This window comes from Filicampus tigris, chromosome 1, assembly GCF_054856515.1.
Source record: "Filicampus tigris isolate MCC_2025a chromosome 1, RoL_Ftig_1.0, whole genome shotgun sequence".
NCBI lineage: Eukaryota > Metazoa > Chordata > Actinopteri > Syngnathiformes > Syngnathidae > Filicampus > Filicampus tigris.
In genome coordinates, this window is record NC_141217.1 from 7,314,887 (window position 1) to 7,333,852 (window position 18,966).

The 18,966-nt window shown below is 41.9% G+C and overlaps 1 protein-coding gene across 1 annotated transcript in view; it reads left to right on the forward strand.

The window, feature by feature from the left end:
• sema3h (sema domain, immunoglobulin domain (Ig), short basic domain, secreted, (semaphorin) 3H) overlaps window positions 1-18,966 on the forward strand; it is a 64,229-nt gene that overhangs the window by 17,708 nt on the left and 27,555 nt on the right. Inside the window, exons 2-4 of the mRNA XM_086049730.1 lie at window positions 11,324-11,478; window positions 18,122-18,184; window positions 18,595-18,714. Coding sequence (XP_085905856.1) covers window positions 11,324-11,478; window positions 18,122-18,184; window positions 18,595-18,714 — 338 coding nt within the window. The remainder of the gene's footprint in view (window positions 1-11,323; window positions 11,479-18,121; window positions 18,185-18,594; window positions 18,715-18,966) is intronic.

An 18,966-nucleotide genomic window follows, 5' to 3' on the forward strand; every position in this document is an offset into this window, starting at 1 on the left:
TACAAGTTTAAGGTAAACAATGGCTCTAAATGATTTCTTGGTTATTAAAACAGTTGTTGATTAATGGAATAAATTTGACACCTCCACTTGTGTGTGTGTCTGTGTGTGTGGGGGGGGGGTGTGTGTCTGTGTGCAGGAATGCTCTTAGCTGTATCACACGCCACACATTTGCTCTAATCACATCGAGGCCCATCAGAGTTCCCATGACCAGTAGTCTATAATCTAATGTTTGCTATGTATAAAACTATCGACCCCTATACTGTGAAAAAAAAACCCACACATGAACATCAAGTGGACACTCACGGAGGCACACATTGTCTGGGCATGGACACTTAAACACTTAAACTAATATAAAGCGGCCATTCATGCATGTCCCATCATGCATGTCTGCCTTTGTGTGCTTGCATGTCCTAATAGGCGATGGCCTTTAGGATTATGTCTCGGTGCGTCTGTTCCTTTATATCCGAACTTTGATTCAGAGTGACAGGGGTCATAGGGCAACTGGCTCGGATCAGAGGTCATGACCCTCGTTGACCCTGCTGTCAACTTGAAGCTGATAAGAATGGCTGTACTCAGTGGGCATACTTGTGCGGAAGTCTGCCACGCTGTGATTGCCGAGCTAGTTTTCTTTGTGGACATACATATTATTTTTCAGCACTCTCACACCTGACTGTGAGGTCTTTCTGTGTGGAGTTTGAATGTTTTCACATACCTGCGTTGTTTGTGCTTCACTTCACAACGCAAAATATCTAAGGTCCATTTCTAGTTTTATAGTATGACATATGGGAAGTAGAACTACATCCACTTAGACCCTTGCGAATGGAAACTTCTGCAGACAGCATTACACTGTGTAATACCACATTAACATTATATAGGAGTTCAGAACAATCAAATCGATTCTCCCATCGCTTTTAAAAACATAGCTATCGATTAATTCCCTAGTTGATCAATGATATTTAGTCAAATGTCCAGAAGGTGAGACTTTTTCAATTATAATGTTGATGTTTTGTTACAACAGTCAATAATCCAAACAGTGTTGATGGCAGCTGTCGTGGGTCAGATGCCTCAACTCATGCTTGGGCGTGTGTGCATTTGGATTTAAGGGTTGAGGAGGTAGCGGTGTGAGAGGGGCTGCAAGGCCAACAGCAACCCTTCGACCCACCACTCACACCCGCTCACAAATTATGCCGGCATGGCTGCTGTTGCCAGGCAACTTTCCCAGGAGTAAGGGTGGGGCGGATGGAGCCGCTGGTTTCACGACTGAGTCAGTAGCGTGTGTTTGTGTGTTTGCAGGCTAGAGGAAAGAATGTCTTCATTCTGAATAAGCCATTCATGGGGATGATCTCAAGATGGGAGGCATTTGACCAGGCTAAATTGTTGACAAGAGAAGAGGGCTAAGCGGATTGGACCTAGCCAGACAGATTTGGCTTGTGTCAGACTCAAAGATCGAAATGTATTCATTAATGTCTGATGTAGTCTTGTCACGATACCAAAATTTTGACTTCGATACGACAGTATAACTGCATAAAATACCTGGACAGTACCTCGACAAAATTCTAGAAGCAGCAAAAGCAGCAAAATTAAAACTGACAAAAGAGCTTCAAATGAATAAAAAATATGTCATTCATTCAAAACATTAGGATATACTTGATAAGAAAATAACATTTGAAATTGTGTTATACACTTGTGAACATTTGGACACTTGTCAAATGGCACTTAAGTTAAAACTTTGGCTAAATTTTAAAAATATATATTTGTATAATATCTAGGTATCGCAGTACGTATCGGATTGCAGCCCGAGTATCAGGATCCGTATCGGATATATATATATATATATATATATATATATATATATATATATATATATATATATATATATATATATATATATATATATATATATAAATATATATATATATATATATATATATATATATATACATATATAATATATATATTTATTCACTATAAGCTTTTACATTACATTTTACATGCCATATTCCTGACCTATTTGACTGCATTTCTTGCCATCCATTGTTGATATTGACAATACATTTGCACCATTGCGGTTAAGCAAATATGAGTCATTATCAATTAAAGCAATTTAATTGACAATGACTCAACGTAATGTTGCTTATCTGTGTGCGTATGTGCATGCGTGTGTGTCTACTCTTCTCGTCCGCTCCCAGCTAGTTGAATGTCTCGTTAAATTATACAAATTCTGAACAAAATAATTCACACTCTACTTGTTTTTGAGGGAAGTATTGGAAATGCATCACAACCTGTCTGTCGCTCTTTAAAGTGGTGGTTTAACTCTGGATGCCGGTCAGCAAGGTGCTTGGCCAGATTGGACGTGTTCCCACGTCGAGCAACGGTAGTTTTAAAACAAGCCTTACAGACGGGCTTTGTCATGTTGGTCGGCTTGCCATGGCTGTCGGCCATGTAAGCAAAAAAGTTCCATATAACACTTAGCGTGTCATACTTTTCAACGAGGTGCGGAGGGGCAGCGAGCGCCGGGGCAGCGGGCGCTTCACTCACTGCTTGAGGCCATCTTCCTCCATTTTCCACCCATAAATTTTGGTCCAATTCTGATTCATATGACCTTAGGGGCATTCACATTTGGTGGGGCTCACTGTAATTTTTTTACATTTGTGTATGTAGTCAAAGCCATTCTTAGTGACACGTGCATCATTTAACATTCGATTTTTATGATTTTGATGGTGTGAGCAGCATCTGGTTTTGTATGGCCCACTCGATCCTGTTGGGATGTTGTTGACGTTTCCACTGCAGAGGTGGTTTCAGGTTCAATTAAGCTGAGCTTTTATATTGAACAAAGCAAGGTCATGCTGCTCTTGTGGCATGCACAATGTATGCAGATCAAGTATCTTCTCTGGAAGGAGGCTGGCTTTCATAAATTGTATGCCTTCAAGGGGAAATGTGAAACTGCACTTAGGCTTTTGCTACGCTTATTAGAACCAATAAAAAATAAAAACGTACACTCCATCTGACAAATGCTCTGGAAGTACCACCAAACTTTCACAAAATCCACATTTGATTGCAAAAGGGCGTTGTTTACCATGAAGAAGTCGCCACACTTAAGGCCTAGGTAGACCAATCTGACGTTGGCCAACTGCGGCCGACGCTTACCCCCTGTGGCGTCGGGCCGGCTGTCGGCACGTCACGCTGGAAAAATACACCGCAACGACAGACAGCGACGCTGACCATTAAAGTACCATCTGCGCATGCGTGAGATGTAATACCCTTCCATACCATGGGCGGCGGTCGTCACTATTCCTCATGGTTAGAAAAATCCAACCGGAAAACTATTGGCTGGGTGCAGATGATAAAAACGTAAAAACAGTGCATTCAGCTATATTTTTCGCTCACAATGAACTCCCACGCGAAGTAAACCCTCACGTTCTTGACACGGTATTGTGAAATACTTACATTGTCAACCCTCGCTCTTGTACTTGTAAGAAGATGAAGGCAGCGAAGGCGAGCTCACTGTTTATCCACATTTGTCACTTCCCGTTGGTTCTCCGCGCGCTGATTTGCTAGCTAACAGCCAATCAGAGTGACCAAATGTCACGACTCACGACGCCGATTCAACATGCGTAAACGCCCACCAGACGCTTCCTGACGGGCTCCGACGCTACGACGGTGGTCACTACACCAATCAGACGGCGCAATCACACGCCACAACGCTTACCAACGTCGGATTAGTATATCTGGGACTTTATTAGGCTGTTTCAAGTTTAGGTGTGAAACATACTGACTCACTTATATGACAAAATGTTCCATCTCTGTTTCTTTCCTATTACAAAATGTCTCGTTTTTGAGTAGGCCTGCTGGAGCATATTCATTTTGGGTGAGAATCAAATCCTATGACAAGGTTAGGGTATAACTTATGACCATTTTCAAGATGGTTATGTTTTCATCGCAATTTGTTTGTGGGATTACGCAAATGCTTCTGAAATATTTTCCAAGTAACACTGTCGGGCAGTGGGCAATGCACCATTAAAATAAACGGCCATATTGGGTGTGGATCCTTTGGTTAATATTGCAACAAACGGCCTTTTTAGACATTTACTACTCTCTCTCTGTCTCTCTCTCTTCATCCATTTTAGTTGGATGAAGTTTTATGTGGCTAACCTTGCAAACCGAACGCTGTTTGATGTTTCATGTGATTGTATGTCAAAAGTGAACAAAACAAGAGTCACAGTCCCATTATTCATGATCTATTGATCCACCCGCTGAGTGTAATTAAACTGAAAACAGCATGAAGCAGAGCAATTTACCACTCTGACCATTTGCTGAAGTACCTGGTGAGTTTTCTCATTGAACTGAATCAAAGCATATGCTATTTTTCTTCATCTCTCCATTCTACCCGTCATCTTTTCCTCCTGTTGTTTTTCTTGATTATTATATCTTGACACCTCAATCACAATTTATAATTCTCATCTCTCATCTCTCAAGTTAGGACAAAATAGTGACTTTTTCTAAATACTGTAGAATGAATAACCGGTAGTCCCTGCCCAGGCTTTTTTTTTTTATATTTAATTAAATTTTTACCTCTGCCTAAGGTGAGTGGCATTGTTTTGTTTGTTTGTGCGCCTTCACACCTGTTGCTCAGCTTCTCTGTCCGCATCCTGCTATTCTCTTTTCTCTAATGGGTGTTTATGTGAAAGCATACAGTATACGGGCAGTCCGTTCAACCTCAGTGGCTCCTGAGTACTCCTGTTTTCCATTTTTACAAAGGTTTGTTTACTTCTCTCTATAATACTGTACTGTATTATTAATTTACCAATTATGTCCTATAATAATTTCATTTCAATTCAATTCAACCTGTCTTCCTTGTCCATCCTCACCTGTCAACCATCCAATCAATATTCATCATCCTGTCACCCCCTCCCCCCTTCCATTTTTATGTTATTTCTTTATCAACCTCCATCATCTCCCCTATCCGCTTCAATCCGCCTATCTATGCATCACTTTGTGCTCTGTTATTACTCTACGCTATTACTCATTATCACCACGTAATTGTTTTCTGGCTTTACCCACTTGGTCCCAGTTGCTCCTCAATCCCCTACCACACCTATCATGCCCCTCTCTCTCCATGCTCTCTCCTTCACAATCACCTCCTGTCATCTCTCATTCCCATTCAGCCAGCTCATTGTCATCAATCACTGTTTCATCATCTCTTCCATCAGGATTGCTTTCTGTCCGACTTTCCTCAATGCCGCGCTCCCCCTCATCCGTCCATCACCCTGTCATGTTTTGACATTCTCATCTCGTAAACGGCCTTACAACAATCAGACCATTTTCATCTCGCTGTCACTTTTCCCCGTGTCGGCCGGTTCATTTAAAAAAAAAAAAAAAAAAATCTTACCTTCCTGCTGTGTTTCCTCCTCCTCTGTCTCTTCCTCTTGACCTGTGTGCGACTGAATTTCACTCACATTAATGAGCACAATGACAAAAAGGGGCGCACACTTTTTTTTTTTTAAATAATAGAATTGAATCATTAAGTACACTAAACATTTCCCAAGCTTGGTTCAATCCCATAAGGGCCAAAAGAAAATAGAGGACTCCCGCAGGTTCTGATTATTGCTTTTGTGAGTGACAAAATTACAGCGCAGCGAGAAAGAGTAAACAAAGCCACACGGGCTCGCAGCTTGTAGCTGCTTAATTGGACTGCATTGTGGAAATTTGTCATTGCGCCATGTTAGACACTGTGATTGGTTTGGCAAGGAACCGGACAAAAACAACAATTCAAAATTCTGTGAGTTTAATGTTTTTCTTTTGACAACAGGCCCAGTTGTGTAAAGAAATAGTTGGGACAATGCAGAAAATGTGTGGACGTTTAACCTTCAAAGGTGCGATTGGCTGGCAAGCAATTCGGGGTGTCCCCCGCCTACTGCCCGAAGACAGCTGGGATAGGCTCCAGCACGCCCGCGACCCTTGTGAGGATAAGCGGATTGGATGATGGATGGATAACCTTCAAGGGATGACTGAATCATTGACAGCTTTTTCTTTTCCCCCCTTTGCTCTAAACTATAACAATTTCCTTCCTACATTGTAACTTTCACCTGAAATCTATTACCGGATGACCATTTTAACATTCTTAACTTTCATTATAAATGTAAAAAGGCATTATTATATTAAAACATATAAACAAATTTGAAGGTAGACTAAAAAGTGAGAGAAACATTTTTACGTTTTCCCAAATTCCTCACTTCGTTGTGTCAAAATCCATGCATGTGTACGTTGTGGTCTCGGAATCCAAATGAGAGCAATTTGACCTCATTTGCACATCTGACATCTGTCTGGCTATTCTTTTTCTTGGAGAACCCGAGGCATTTTTGGATCAATATTTAATCCTTCTACATGCCAGTGGAATGCCCTTAGGGTGTCCATCTACAAACAAGCCAGGGTTGTCTGTGAGGGGGGACATTTTAGGAGTTGTCCTCTTCAAATGCAGTTGAGACAAACAAAGCTATACACAATGATTTTATTGCAACAGACATTATGGAATGCGGCGGCACGGTGGTCGACTGGTTAGCACGTCCGCCTCACAGTTCAGAGGTCGTGGGTTCGATCCCGGCTCCGGCCTCCCTGTGTGTGGAGTTTGCATGTTCTCCCCGTGCCTGCGTGGGTTTTCTCCGGGCACTCCGGTTTCCTCCCACATTCCAAAAACATGCATGGTAAGTTGATTGGATACTCTAAATTGCCCCTAGGTGTGATTGTGAGTGCGGTTGTTTGTCTCTGTGTGCCCTGCGATTGGCTGGCAACCAGTTCAGGGTGTCCCCCGCCTACTGCCCAAAGACAGCTGGGATAGGCTCCAGCACGCCCTGCGACCCTTGTGAGGAGAAGCGGTACAGATAATGGATGGATTATGGAATGCAAAATGACTGAAGGAAGGGAACCTGTGTTTGTAAAAATTGCATCCTCAACATGATGATGTACTTCTGTCAAAGTTTAGGAGCACCACGACATTATATGACATCCTCGCAGAAGTTCCATGAGCACATAGCGGACAAGACTAATTCAAACTACCGGTACCTGTCACTACACTGTAAAACAATTGGGTCAAAAATAACCCTGACCGTAAACCCCAAATGAGTAACTCACAAAACAACCCCCAAAGTTGGGTTGTTATGTGGTTCATTTTACCCAACTTTTGTGGTTCAATAAATAACCCATAAAGTTGTGTGAATGCCATTTTGACCGAGTTTCAGTGGCATGCACAGACATTTTGTGGGGCAAGTGCTTCGGGGGGAAAAAAGGGCGCTTTTGCGCATATGGAATACCTTATTGACAATTCCAAACATCCACGCATTTCACGATGCAATGCGCCTTAGTCTGTAAAAACAATCCACCGTATTGCATTGCTTTTGTCTGTGACTAGCATTTAAAGTTTGCAGAAAATTATGCCTAGATTTTGTTCTGCGGTTGGATAGTCCAACCATAATATGATGGAAACTAAAGTATCATTCCATGTTACTGTGTGGACCCTGAATATCGGAGAAAGTGGGTAAACGGAGTGAAGAGAGTGGAACAGGTGGTTCGAAATGGAAGCTAACCAAGGCCGCAGTGCTAATTCAAGCTAATGCAAACAATATTGCTGTCTTGGTAAAGTTCAACAGCTGTAAAACACAAAAGAAAGAAAGTCAAAACATACCAGCTATAACAAGCTCGTCGCTCAGGCTCACTTTTTTTCTTGTACTGGTAGCTGGCCATGTCATATAGCTTAGGATGTCCACAAACCGTGACGCTAATCTTTTATTCCATTTTGCGCTCTCCACAAGACCCGCTGAGTGTACAGGACGCTGCGTGTGCCGCAGTACTCTGATTGGCTGCCGCGAAGCGAAGAGGGAAAAAAGTTCATCTGTTTTGCCGCGCCGAATGGACTAATGGGCGGGTTTTCGGTGCTTCGCTCTACGTCCCACCGCTCCAAACGCATCATACACGCCGCCCCACACGCAATCGCACCCGCCCGTGCTAATTACATTGACTACAATTGTATGATTTGTTTCTCCACACACGGACTGAGCGTGTTCCAGTCCAGACGGCGCTCCAAAAGCGGAGGGTAAATCATACAGTATAAACAATGACCGCTGTTAAATAAAGCAGTTACATTACAGCTCTTGACTTGTTCACTTCTTAGCCAGTTAATGAGCTTTAAATAAACCTCTGCCGTTAGCATCCGTCCCACCGCGTCATGTACGGACGCTTTTTTTTTTTTTTTTGCTGGGTGGGGGCGGACATAAGGACGGAGCCGCTTTAAAAGGATGGGGTTGGAGGACAATAATTTTATGAATAAGGATGGAGGGACAAGGCCGGAAGGGTACCCAGGTCGCGGACAGAGGACGAAGGACGGACCGCAAACAAGGGTCAAGTGCCTAGCTCTTACAACATGCACTCTGGACGTGAAACCATCTGACTTTTTTGAAAAAGTTTGAACTTCAGTAGAAAGTGATCTCCTACATATAATTAATACCTCACTGGCATCAGGCATTTTTCCAAAGTCACTAAAGATAGCTGCCATTAAGCCACTCCTGAAGAAAATGACTCGATGCCTCTATGATGATCAACTATAGACCTGTTTCTAACCTCCAAGGTTATTGAGAAAGTCGTACTTAACCAGCTTAGTGACTTTCTGAATAAAAGTGAAATTCTTGATAACTTTCAGTCAGGCTTTCGAGCATATCACAGCACTGAGACAGCACTGGTCAAAGTGTTAGATGACATTATACTGAACACTGATTCTGGTCAAGTGTCAGTTCTGGTTCTGCTGGACCTCAGTGCTGCATTTTGCATGATGGATAGGCTGGAAAATTGGGTTGGTCTGTCTGAACAGTCCTTCAATGGCTTAGGTCCTATTTAGAAGGCCGGAGTTATTTTGTTACAATTGGCAGTTATGAATCTGATGCATTGGCCATGACCTGTGGTGTGCCCCAGTGGTCAGTTCTCGGTCCTCCTTTTTTGTTCAACTTGCTCTCTCTGGGTCAAATAATACAGAATTTAAACATTAATTATGACAGCCAGGGGGGGCGGTAGGGTGGGGGCAGTTCCCACCCACGGACACACTCTGCCCACCCAAAGAAAACTGGATGTAGTTCTGATGGCAGAACCCAAAACAATAAAAAACATTGTCACCTGCATGTTATGGTTGTGTTCTAAGTTTTAACATTTATTTGTGTTGTTACATCCTCTTTCACCTCACCAAGAGAAGAAGGTCAGTATTAGTAAACATCTTGAGACTCGGGCTCTTAAAACCACCGACTACGTCCGTAGCCTTGGAGTGATAATAAACTCAGACCTGACTTTCAACAGCCACATCAAAGCTGTCACCAAATCAGCTTCTTACCATTTGAAAAACAGTTTTCTGTCCCAGAAAGACCAGGAGAAACTCATCCATACGTTCGTCTCAAGTAGACTGGATTACTGTAATGGCCTTTTAACAAAACTTTCCAAAAAGAGCATTAAACGGCTGCACCTCATCCAGAACGCTGCTGCTCAAGTTTTAACCAGGACTAAGAGATCTGAACACATCACACCAGTTTTAAAGTCTCTACACTGGCTTCATGTCACATACATAATAGTTTTTAAAACTCTACTGATTGTTTACAAATCCCAGAGCGGTTCAGGCCCAGAATGCATCTCTGATATGTTCAAAGAATATAAAGCTAGCACGGCCCTCAGATCCAAGGACTCAGGTTGGCTAGTCCAGACCAGAGTCCAGACTAAACTTGGTGAGGCAGCTGTTATGCTGTAAAAAAAGTGGAGATTAAACGTTCATCAAATGTAGACACCTTTAAATCCAGGTTAAAAACATTTCTGTTTTCATGTGCCTATGCATGAAATATGCACAGTATTATTTTATTTTATTTTTTCCTATCTTGCTTTTAATCATTTTAATCTGATTATTTTTCATGATTTTGATTTTTGTAATTCTTACTGTTTTATTCATTTTTTCCTTAATGGTTTTGATGTTTTATGTAAAGCACTTTGAATTGTCTTGTGCATGAAATGTGCTATACAAATAAACTTGCCCTGCCTTGCCTTTGTGCAACACAGTGTAAGTTGCCAATCCGACATAGAAGAGGAACATGTAACTATTCTAGTCGTTGGACTGCAGAATGTCTAGATCCAGTACTTAAAGTACTGTGCCACTGTAGATATTTCAGTATCTCTCGCAACCTATAAAAAAGAATACACAAAAACATTGCATGCATACTGAACTGAATTGAATTTTACTGCAGCTTGGTGAAAATTGACAAGGGCCTTCACTTGAACGTATTTGATGAAACTTTTTCCAGGTATTATTCACGGTACAAAGTATCAAGACTGGCTGTTAAAAAGAATAAGATGTGTGTAATTGTATAAGACGTTTCTGCCTCTCACTGTTATGTGCAGTTGTCGAGCCTTTTTACTCTTAGGTTTGCAATCTGATGCCAAGTTGAATACGTAAAAAAACTTACTTGGTAGCTGAAATATGCAATGTTAACACAAGACAGATGGACAGGCAATGCCAGCACTTGCTGGGATAGCAGTTGATCTCCAGCAATGTAGTTTTCATCGTTGACATGTCAGAAGACAGCTTCATTAAGATACAGTACACTTTAGCATTTTGTGTTTGCCTGTTTGCTGGTGCGTCAGAAACTTTTTTGACTGATTTAAATAATTTTTTTCAAGAATATGTTCTACGCAGGCCCTCTAGTTGAAACAAGGCATCCTGATTAAAATTGCATTTGTGGAATATGACAAATCCACCCATTATTAGTCATCTCAGGGAGCGGCCATTTTGTCACTTCTGTCAACTGAAAATGACATCACAGTTGCTCAGGCCTCAGGTAACGACCAATCATGGCTCAGCTTCAGAAAACAGGTGAGCTGTGATTGGTCGTTACTTGAGCCCTGTGCAACTGTGATGTCATTTTCAGTTGACAGAAGTGATAAAATGGCTGCCCCCTTAGATGGCTAAAAATGGATGGATTTTGCTGCTTAAGTCATATTCCACAAACGCATTAATCAGAATGCCTTGTCCCAACTAGTATCCCTGCATAAAACATATTCTGAAAAAAAATATGTTTGGGTTGACTTTCCCTTTAAATAATTTACTCAGCTATATAGGTTTTTCTTTGAATTCGAAGGTTGACTGAGAATTATTAGAGAATGTGTGAATACATCACAAGCAGCAATTGGCGATTGTGTGTTGCTTGAAACTAATCTCACTGACTCAACAATGGTAACCAACAAAATGTCTGCAGTTGGCTTCATCGTGACCAGTCTGGTTGATGCCTATGTGGTCCTTCCTCAATAGAACTGATCCAGAATGGGCGGCTGCTGTCGCTGCCATTGGAGGCTGGAGACCTGCACTCCCTGCTGCCCGATGAAGATGGAATGCATCTTTATGTAGCCATGAAAGATAACCTGTTGTCGACCAACATGGACGACATTACACAGAACCCCCGCAAGGTAGGTGTTTACATTGCAATGTATACTGACGCACACACGAACAATGCACACTGATCACAGATTTGGACATCATAGCCAACTTTACATCATCCGCAAGTGGAGATCTTGCAGTTTCTTATAGACATACTTTGCACGTCAATCAACTGCATGGTCTCCAGAGAGTCCGTTTATGCTTCCGCCATGTAGACCAAGCTCCACTCCTGTGCTGAATTTAAAGGGTATAAGCCCTTCCATTTGCTGGGATAGCAAGTCAACTGCGTTCACTCCCACAACGTCGCAAACAGCAATTGCTACCTGTCTATGAAAATATCAAAAGAAACAGAATTGCACCCACGCGTACAGTTAGACCACACTTTGTGCAAAACTTGCGCCAGTCAGGAAATTAAGGCCAGATGAGTCTGGGTTTGGAAGTAGTGGTCATCGATATGTACTGTAAAACACAACTCTCTAACTAATATGACTTTTTTTGCAGTTTTCATTGTCCTTGCCGCCTCAAAAAAATTCTCGTTTCCTCATTTCACTTGCAGGCACACATAAAAACAACATGATGAATTCTAGTATTTTCCACGTTTCCATCCCTCTAGCTTTGGCCCTTAGCAATGTTTGAGTGTAGTAATGTTAATGCTTGATAAAAGAATAATCTCTGACAAATGTAGTAATTGGTGTCAAGGAAGTACTGTAAATTAAAGTGATACATCTCAACTGCTCTGTGATCTTGGGTCGGGGAGGAGCTTAGTTTATCCCAAATTGTCGGCCGAGGTTTTTCGAGAGTTTTTACTGCATGTGTGTGTTTTTTTTCCTCTGCTGAGTGGCTGTCAAAACGCTCTAACTAACAAACGGCAGAAGTGTTGTGGTTGCTATTTTTACTTGTTGCGAAGGCGACAAATATGGCAGCATCCTCACACCTTCCAGTGCATTTGTTCCAAATCAAATCATCTGTAAGTCATTCATTTTTAAGGCTAATGTAAGATGACTTTGAAAGGATATGTAGTTGTGAGTGTTTTGGGGTCATATTTTGTGGAATAGTCAACTATTAATATGGGCAATTGCATTTTTTTTTTCTGCACCAAGCTCACCAATAAATCGCTCCATGGCTCAATGAATGCACGACATGGACATAAGTATTGGGGCACCTAGTGTTGTAGTCTTAAAAATACTACAGGTAGTGAAAATGGAAGGAAATGTGATTTCCCTTTGCAGTTGTCACAGCTTCCACACGTTCTGAGAATACTCTCGACAAGACTGTGGCGTGCGTCTGTGTTTGGAAATCTTGTGCGGTCAGACCCGAGATGGTAGGTCCGAGAGTATTACAATCTCTGTTCTAGCACGTTCCAAATGTTTTTGATGGAGTTTGGTGAAGTTCTTCCCCAGCAAAGTCACTCGAACACATTCTGGACTTTGTTTTGCACAAGCAGACAACAGCCTCTCCCAAAATTGTCCCCGCAGAAAACAATGTCCAACATGTTTGGGTATGTGAATAATTAACTGACTAACTGGGATTTAAAGCCTGCACTTTGATTTATTCAGCAATTAATTGGTTAGAAAATGTGTCGCAACACGTTTTTTCCCAATAATCCCTTTACCGGCAGTGTTAGAAACGAGAGAACAATTAAAGACAACGAGTTGAGCTAGATGTTTGTTTGATCTTTGTTTCACATCGACATGAATGAGGCGAATCTGGTAACACCAATCTTTGACTAAATCTATGAATACTGTTTGTTTGTTTGTTTTTATAGAAAAATAAACACTTAACTTCTTGATTTTTTCTTTGCTTTTTCCAAAAGAGTGTAGACATAGATATTAAAAGTCACTTTTTCATGGCAGTAATTTCAATTTGAGTGAGTTGTTAGACACCAATGCTATACGTCAAAGCCCTGCGGCAGGATGTGCTGAGTGAGCCCTGCCTTTTCCTGATCGAGATGTAGAAGATCACGTTTCTCTCTGTGTCTCTCTCCGGCTTAACTAATATCCCTGTCAGCAAATGTTTGTAATGGAATCAATTTATAAGAGATTTAAAGCCTGACTGAGTACTCATGAGCATAAACTTTGGCCCGAAATCAGTTTAAAGGAGACCACTTGACAGTTGTACGTGTGTCAATAGTTGGTTTTATGCTTGAGCTCGAACACGCAGACAGACGCGATGATGGCTCCGCCAGCCCGTCAGGATGTGTTCGGGGTCGCAGCAAGGACAGAGACAATGCTGCACTGTGGCATAAAATCAATGCTTACATCAGTGAGAAGCGCATGCGGGCAGGGGGCCAAGCAAGTAAGCAGGTAGGCAGACTCTCAGCCAGGAGTTAGCTGACCAGCCACCCACTCTGGCAGGCAGGCAGCCAGCGCCAGGATAGATAGTCACATCCAAGACATAACTCAGCTCTCTGCCGGCTAGAGGGTCATGTGCCGTATTTATAGTCTGTTTATAAGATGTTCCAACTTGTCTGCAGTATTTTTTCTTCCCTCCCATGTGGTGGTACAGCCCCCCTGTGTTGCCCACGTTCTCATCATTACTGTTTATTTTCTCTGCTAACATACAGAGCCTTTTCATCTCTTTAGGCCTCAATGTGATAATTACTGCTTCTTTTCACAAAGATCTGAAGTTACTCACATATTTTGGCAAGTTCACTGTTGAGAATGCAACATCTACAGTTTTAGACATAAGGCGTGTATTTTTCCAAGGACATTTCCAATCAAACCTTTGAAGAAAATCTGCACATTAATCATATCATAGAAAATAATCAACATATTTATCAACAGATTCAAAATAAAACTGACCACTTAATCCTTTATGTCTTATACTATAGGAGACTTGTCAGGAAAAGTGTTAAATGATGGGTAGTTGTTGTTTCATCAAATGGAAAAAAAAGGAGGGTTTTTAAATATTAAACGTTGAATGTTGCTGAGAAGCTGCACAGAAAACACACATAATAAACAAAAGTGATCCCATTTGATAATATGTGAAATGTGAATAACTATATTTTTTCAGTGTGCCTAGTGTACAAAGGAACCTGTTTCACAAACATATTGTGTGCATGGCAATTATTTAAAGTCCAGAATTAAATTCCGTTGACACTTTTCACCAAATAACGATCTGTCCGATCCTGAAATGTTATTTATTGACTGACATGACTTGACTCATTCTGACATGATTATCCGCCAATCGAAGCAGGCACCGCTCATTCCTCTTAATTGCGGAGCGCGGGAGGCGCGCTCAAAGTCAATGAAAATCACCAATAAACTGATTTGCTCGTGTCCCGCAGCAGGTCATGGCATGTAAAGTACATTTATAAGAAACTGCAAGCAGACGTCCATGTGCGGAAAATCTAAAGTCGGCGAGGCAGGTCACAGATTTGAGAAGTGCACACTTGGATCGGATCGTACGCGGCCCTGTGTGACGCCCCGTCGCCCTCCATAGATGTGCTGCGGCATATTTATGAATGAAAGACGATGACATCCACCACACCTGTCCACCTGCACCTCGATCAAATTCGCCAATATTGCGTTACACTACCTGCGCCAATATTTAGAACTAGTACTAGAAAATTCGGATAGGCCAGTTTTTACACTCGAGCGTAGCTGCCCTGTCTGGAATAAGAAGCCCCCAGCGTGCATCGCCTGTCACTTTCCCACAAAGAGTTACATTTCTATTAAATGGCATTTTGGCATGGTGAGAAGCATTTGGCGGTGGTCCATGCTGGTTCCTGCCAGTGTGTGGTATGTGGCGATAAGACCGAGTGTGGTTTCTAATCTAATCAGCTATCCATCAGGCAGTGCTGCAATGACTACATCAGGGAGCCATTACCTGATATCTAAGATTGTTTCCTGACGGCACCCTCACTTACCATTACATCACTCTTGTAGAGATCTGACCACATTATCAATTTCAAGTTTTAAAAGTAGGTGACAATTTTGAATGGCCTCGGTTATTTTCAACCCACTATCAAAATTTCATGAATTTCATACATATATGGCATTCACTTATCGACATTTATCGTATATGATATACGAGGGGAAAATGGAACTGTAGACTTTTGTGTGGATAAGCTTTCTTAACAAAACAATTTTGGAATGCAGGCCAAAATGCTTAAGCTGTGCTTTTGACGGAATGCAGACAAAGTAAAATTCCTCCATTGCCTCTGCTGTGTCCAAGAAAATCATTTTATCCATGAGTTCAACGTCAAACAGGTTACAAAGAAATCAAATCTGGCTTGACTTATCCATCTTCATCAGGTCCTTTAAAATATTCTCATTACATTCTTCTTTGTGACCGTGAATAAAAACACCGTCACTTGTCAGTCAAGTCCAATTTGTAACACAGTCATGTAGCAAGAATTCTTGACATTTCCGTTGGCAAGTGCTTGAATGGGGAAAATGTGCTTCAAATTTAGGGCAAGAGAATGCAATGCAGCTTTATTTACAGTATAAAGCGTATTTCTTGTTCAATGTGCTTAACATCATTTAAAATCCAACATTTAGAAGCAAAAGAATTTAAGACATTTAAAAGCAAAGGTAAAAAAAACCACACAAACGGAAGAATTTAAGATTTGGGGGAAAAAAAGACCAGAAATCTATTCTACAGCTGACTGGAAGCCGGTGTGCATGTAATGTAAATGCGATACATGATGCGGACAAGCGCCTTGCATCCCGATCATGTGTCCCCATAGTTCTGCAGCGTGCTCAGCGTGGTGTTGTTGACATATTTTTGTGGTAATGATTAGAATTTGTTCAATTAATTGATTTCCACAATGATTCAGAGGGAGTGTCCCTCTCAGTTGTCATATTTGCAAATGAAATACAGTGACAAACATCCGAGGAGCGTTAAATGTTTTCTACCTCTGCCTCAATCAAATACACCAAACTCGTGTTACACCAACCTGTGCCACAAGTTAGACCTGCTTTTTGCAATTTGCTGACAGAAAGTAGTCTACTTTCTGTCAGCAAATTGCCAGATGCTCTGGGGGTGCGGCAGCTCCGTCCGCCGGAACATCCGGCGAGGTGTTAACCCGTTCCCCAAAAACGGTAAACTCGAGTTGCCCCAGCACAAAAATGAAGATACGCCCATTTTGTTGCCAAGCGCATGGGCGCCTGTCTACAAAAATAGGCCCCCTAAGTGTTTACTAACAGCAATCCTCTTTTCAAAAACAATTCCAGTATTTTCACGACCATAAGGTGCACTTGCAAGTCTTGAATTTTCTCCAAAATGGACGTGAGCATGGCCTTGTAATGCGGCGTGCTGTATGTGTGCACTGAGTTCCAAAATGTGTAAATGTTGTGTGACTTTGATGGGCGCTCCGCTTGACTGACTGGGAACACTTCCTCCGACACGCTGCTTATATCGAGAAAAGGCGGACGCGGCTGATGACAGCATGCGGACGTTAAAGTGTGAAGGGTGGGCGTGAATGAGGATGCTAAAGGCACGCCCCCAGCAGGTATATAGTGTATGTATACTGTGAAAAACAACATAGAAAATGGCACCCACAAAGTGACACGCTTATGAAGGACAGTTTAAACGGCCGGGAGAAGCGTCTCTACAGTCACCATTTGACTGAGGGCAATAACGCTTGCAGAAGAAAGGAAAATGGAACATTTTCAAGTTGCCTCAGTTGTGTTTTGGTTAAACTGAAGGAAATTTTGTTTCATCCAGTTACTAATTTGTTTCAGACAACACCTTAATCGAACCGTTGTCATTTGGGGACATTGATAGATAAAGTATAGCTGCGTATCATCTGCATATTTATGATAGCCAACATTTGCGTTCTGAAGAACTTTACCCAAGCCTTGCATACAAGCTGAACAGAAGTGGTCCAAAGACTGAGCCTGGAGGGACCCCACTTGTCATGGCCATTCAATCAGATATAAAACTTCCAATGGTCGGAAAATAACTCCTTTCCTTCAAGTAGGACCTGAACTTTTTTAGGACTGTTGCACTAAGTCCCATCTTAGTTTCCAACATGTTCAACATTTTATTATGATTGACTGTATCATATGCTGCACTGAGATCCAGTAAACACAAAACACTCAAAAATAACTATCTGACTGAATTGTGACATCCCGCTCCTTATTCCGCTAGGCCATTGACGAGCACAACTCTCTTATGGGGCAAAGCTCCGGGGTGCCTACTTGGTGAACCTCGAGTCTAAAAATGACAGTGCGAACTGTCAAGTGCATGTGAGCCCTCCACAAAGACACCCTCTATATTTTCACTTCGAGAACTTCACCGAACAAAGATGCTCCGCCCATCAGAGGTTACACTTGTTAACTGCAGCTCATCCCTAACCACCAAAACTCAATCCGGCTCTACTACCCTCTTGACTTGCTCTGCACATGGTGTTGAAACAGCGCTAAGCCACGTGGGTGAGTTGATTCATGTATGATACTTGAAGTAATTGTAAATTCTAGGTGATTGTAATGACCAAATTAGTCGGTGCAGTCAGTCAATCAGTAGATTCATTAGTAGACAGGCTGCTTGCTGCGGTAACAGCCCTGCCTCTTCTCCTCTTGACCTCTTTCTTCTAAATTAGTGTTCCACTCGTGCTGACTTTCCTCCTCATAAAGCACCTGCCACTGACACGGCCGCGTTAAGTGAAATGTAAAGTGAGCAGTGAAAGCGGTCGTTAAATCTCACTTTCTCTCTCACTCTCTCCAGTTGCATTGGCCTGCCAGTCCGGATCGGGTCCAAGAATGTCTAATGGCTGGAAAGGATCCAGAGGTGAATCAGCATACCCAAACACACTCACACATTAGCTCAGCCTCAGTCTGAATTAATTACTGCGTGTTTGTTGTGCACACTTCAATGCAGATATAGATCTATGGCAGGAGTCACTTGAGAGATGTTTCATCTTCTCCTCAGTGTGGCGTGCATTTTTTTTTTTTCTTCACTGAACTGTAATTCAAACTGTCAAAAGTTTCACATTTATTCTGGAAGAAAAGCAACTCTCAGAAACAACACTCACGCAACTCTAGGGAATGAAAAACAGGTGATGCTCCTCCATCCCCTGTTTGTGTGAGATGAAACCTGAACTTGCATTGCTGTCCAACAGAGAAACACATGCTTTTTGATGACAAGCGATTATTTTGATAACAATAGTTCAAACCATTTTTCGACATCATGTGATCCAGATGGAGTGTGCTAACTTCCTACGAGTCCTGCAGCCCTTCAACAAGACTCACCTTTATGTGTGCGGCACAGGGGCCTTCAACCCACGCTGTGCTTTTATAGCTACCGGCCTCTTCCAAAAGGTATGACTGCAAATACACAGTCGTGGTATTATTATGTCTGGACCAGGCTTAGTAGCGTTAGCATCCATCCGTCCATCCATTCATCCATCCATCCATCCAAAGCTCCTTATTTCTATGTCAATATTAGCAGTGAGGATTACAGAGTAGCTCCTTATACAATAACCCCACCATATTTTGGCCAACATGGCGCCCGTATCACAGTACACAATTGGACGATATTCAATTTATTGCAATAAATGCAAACCCACATGC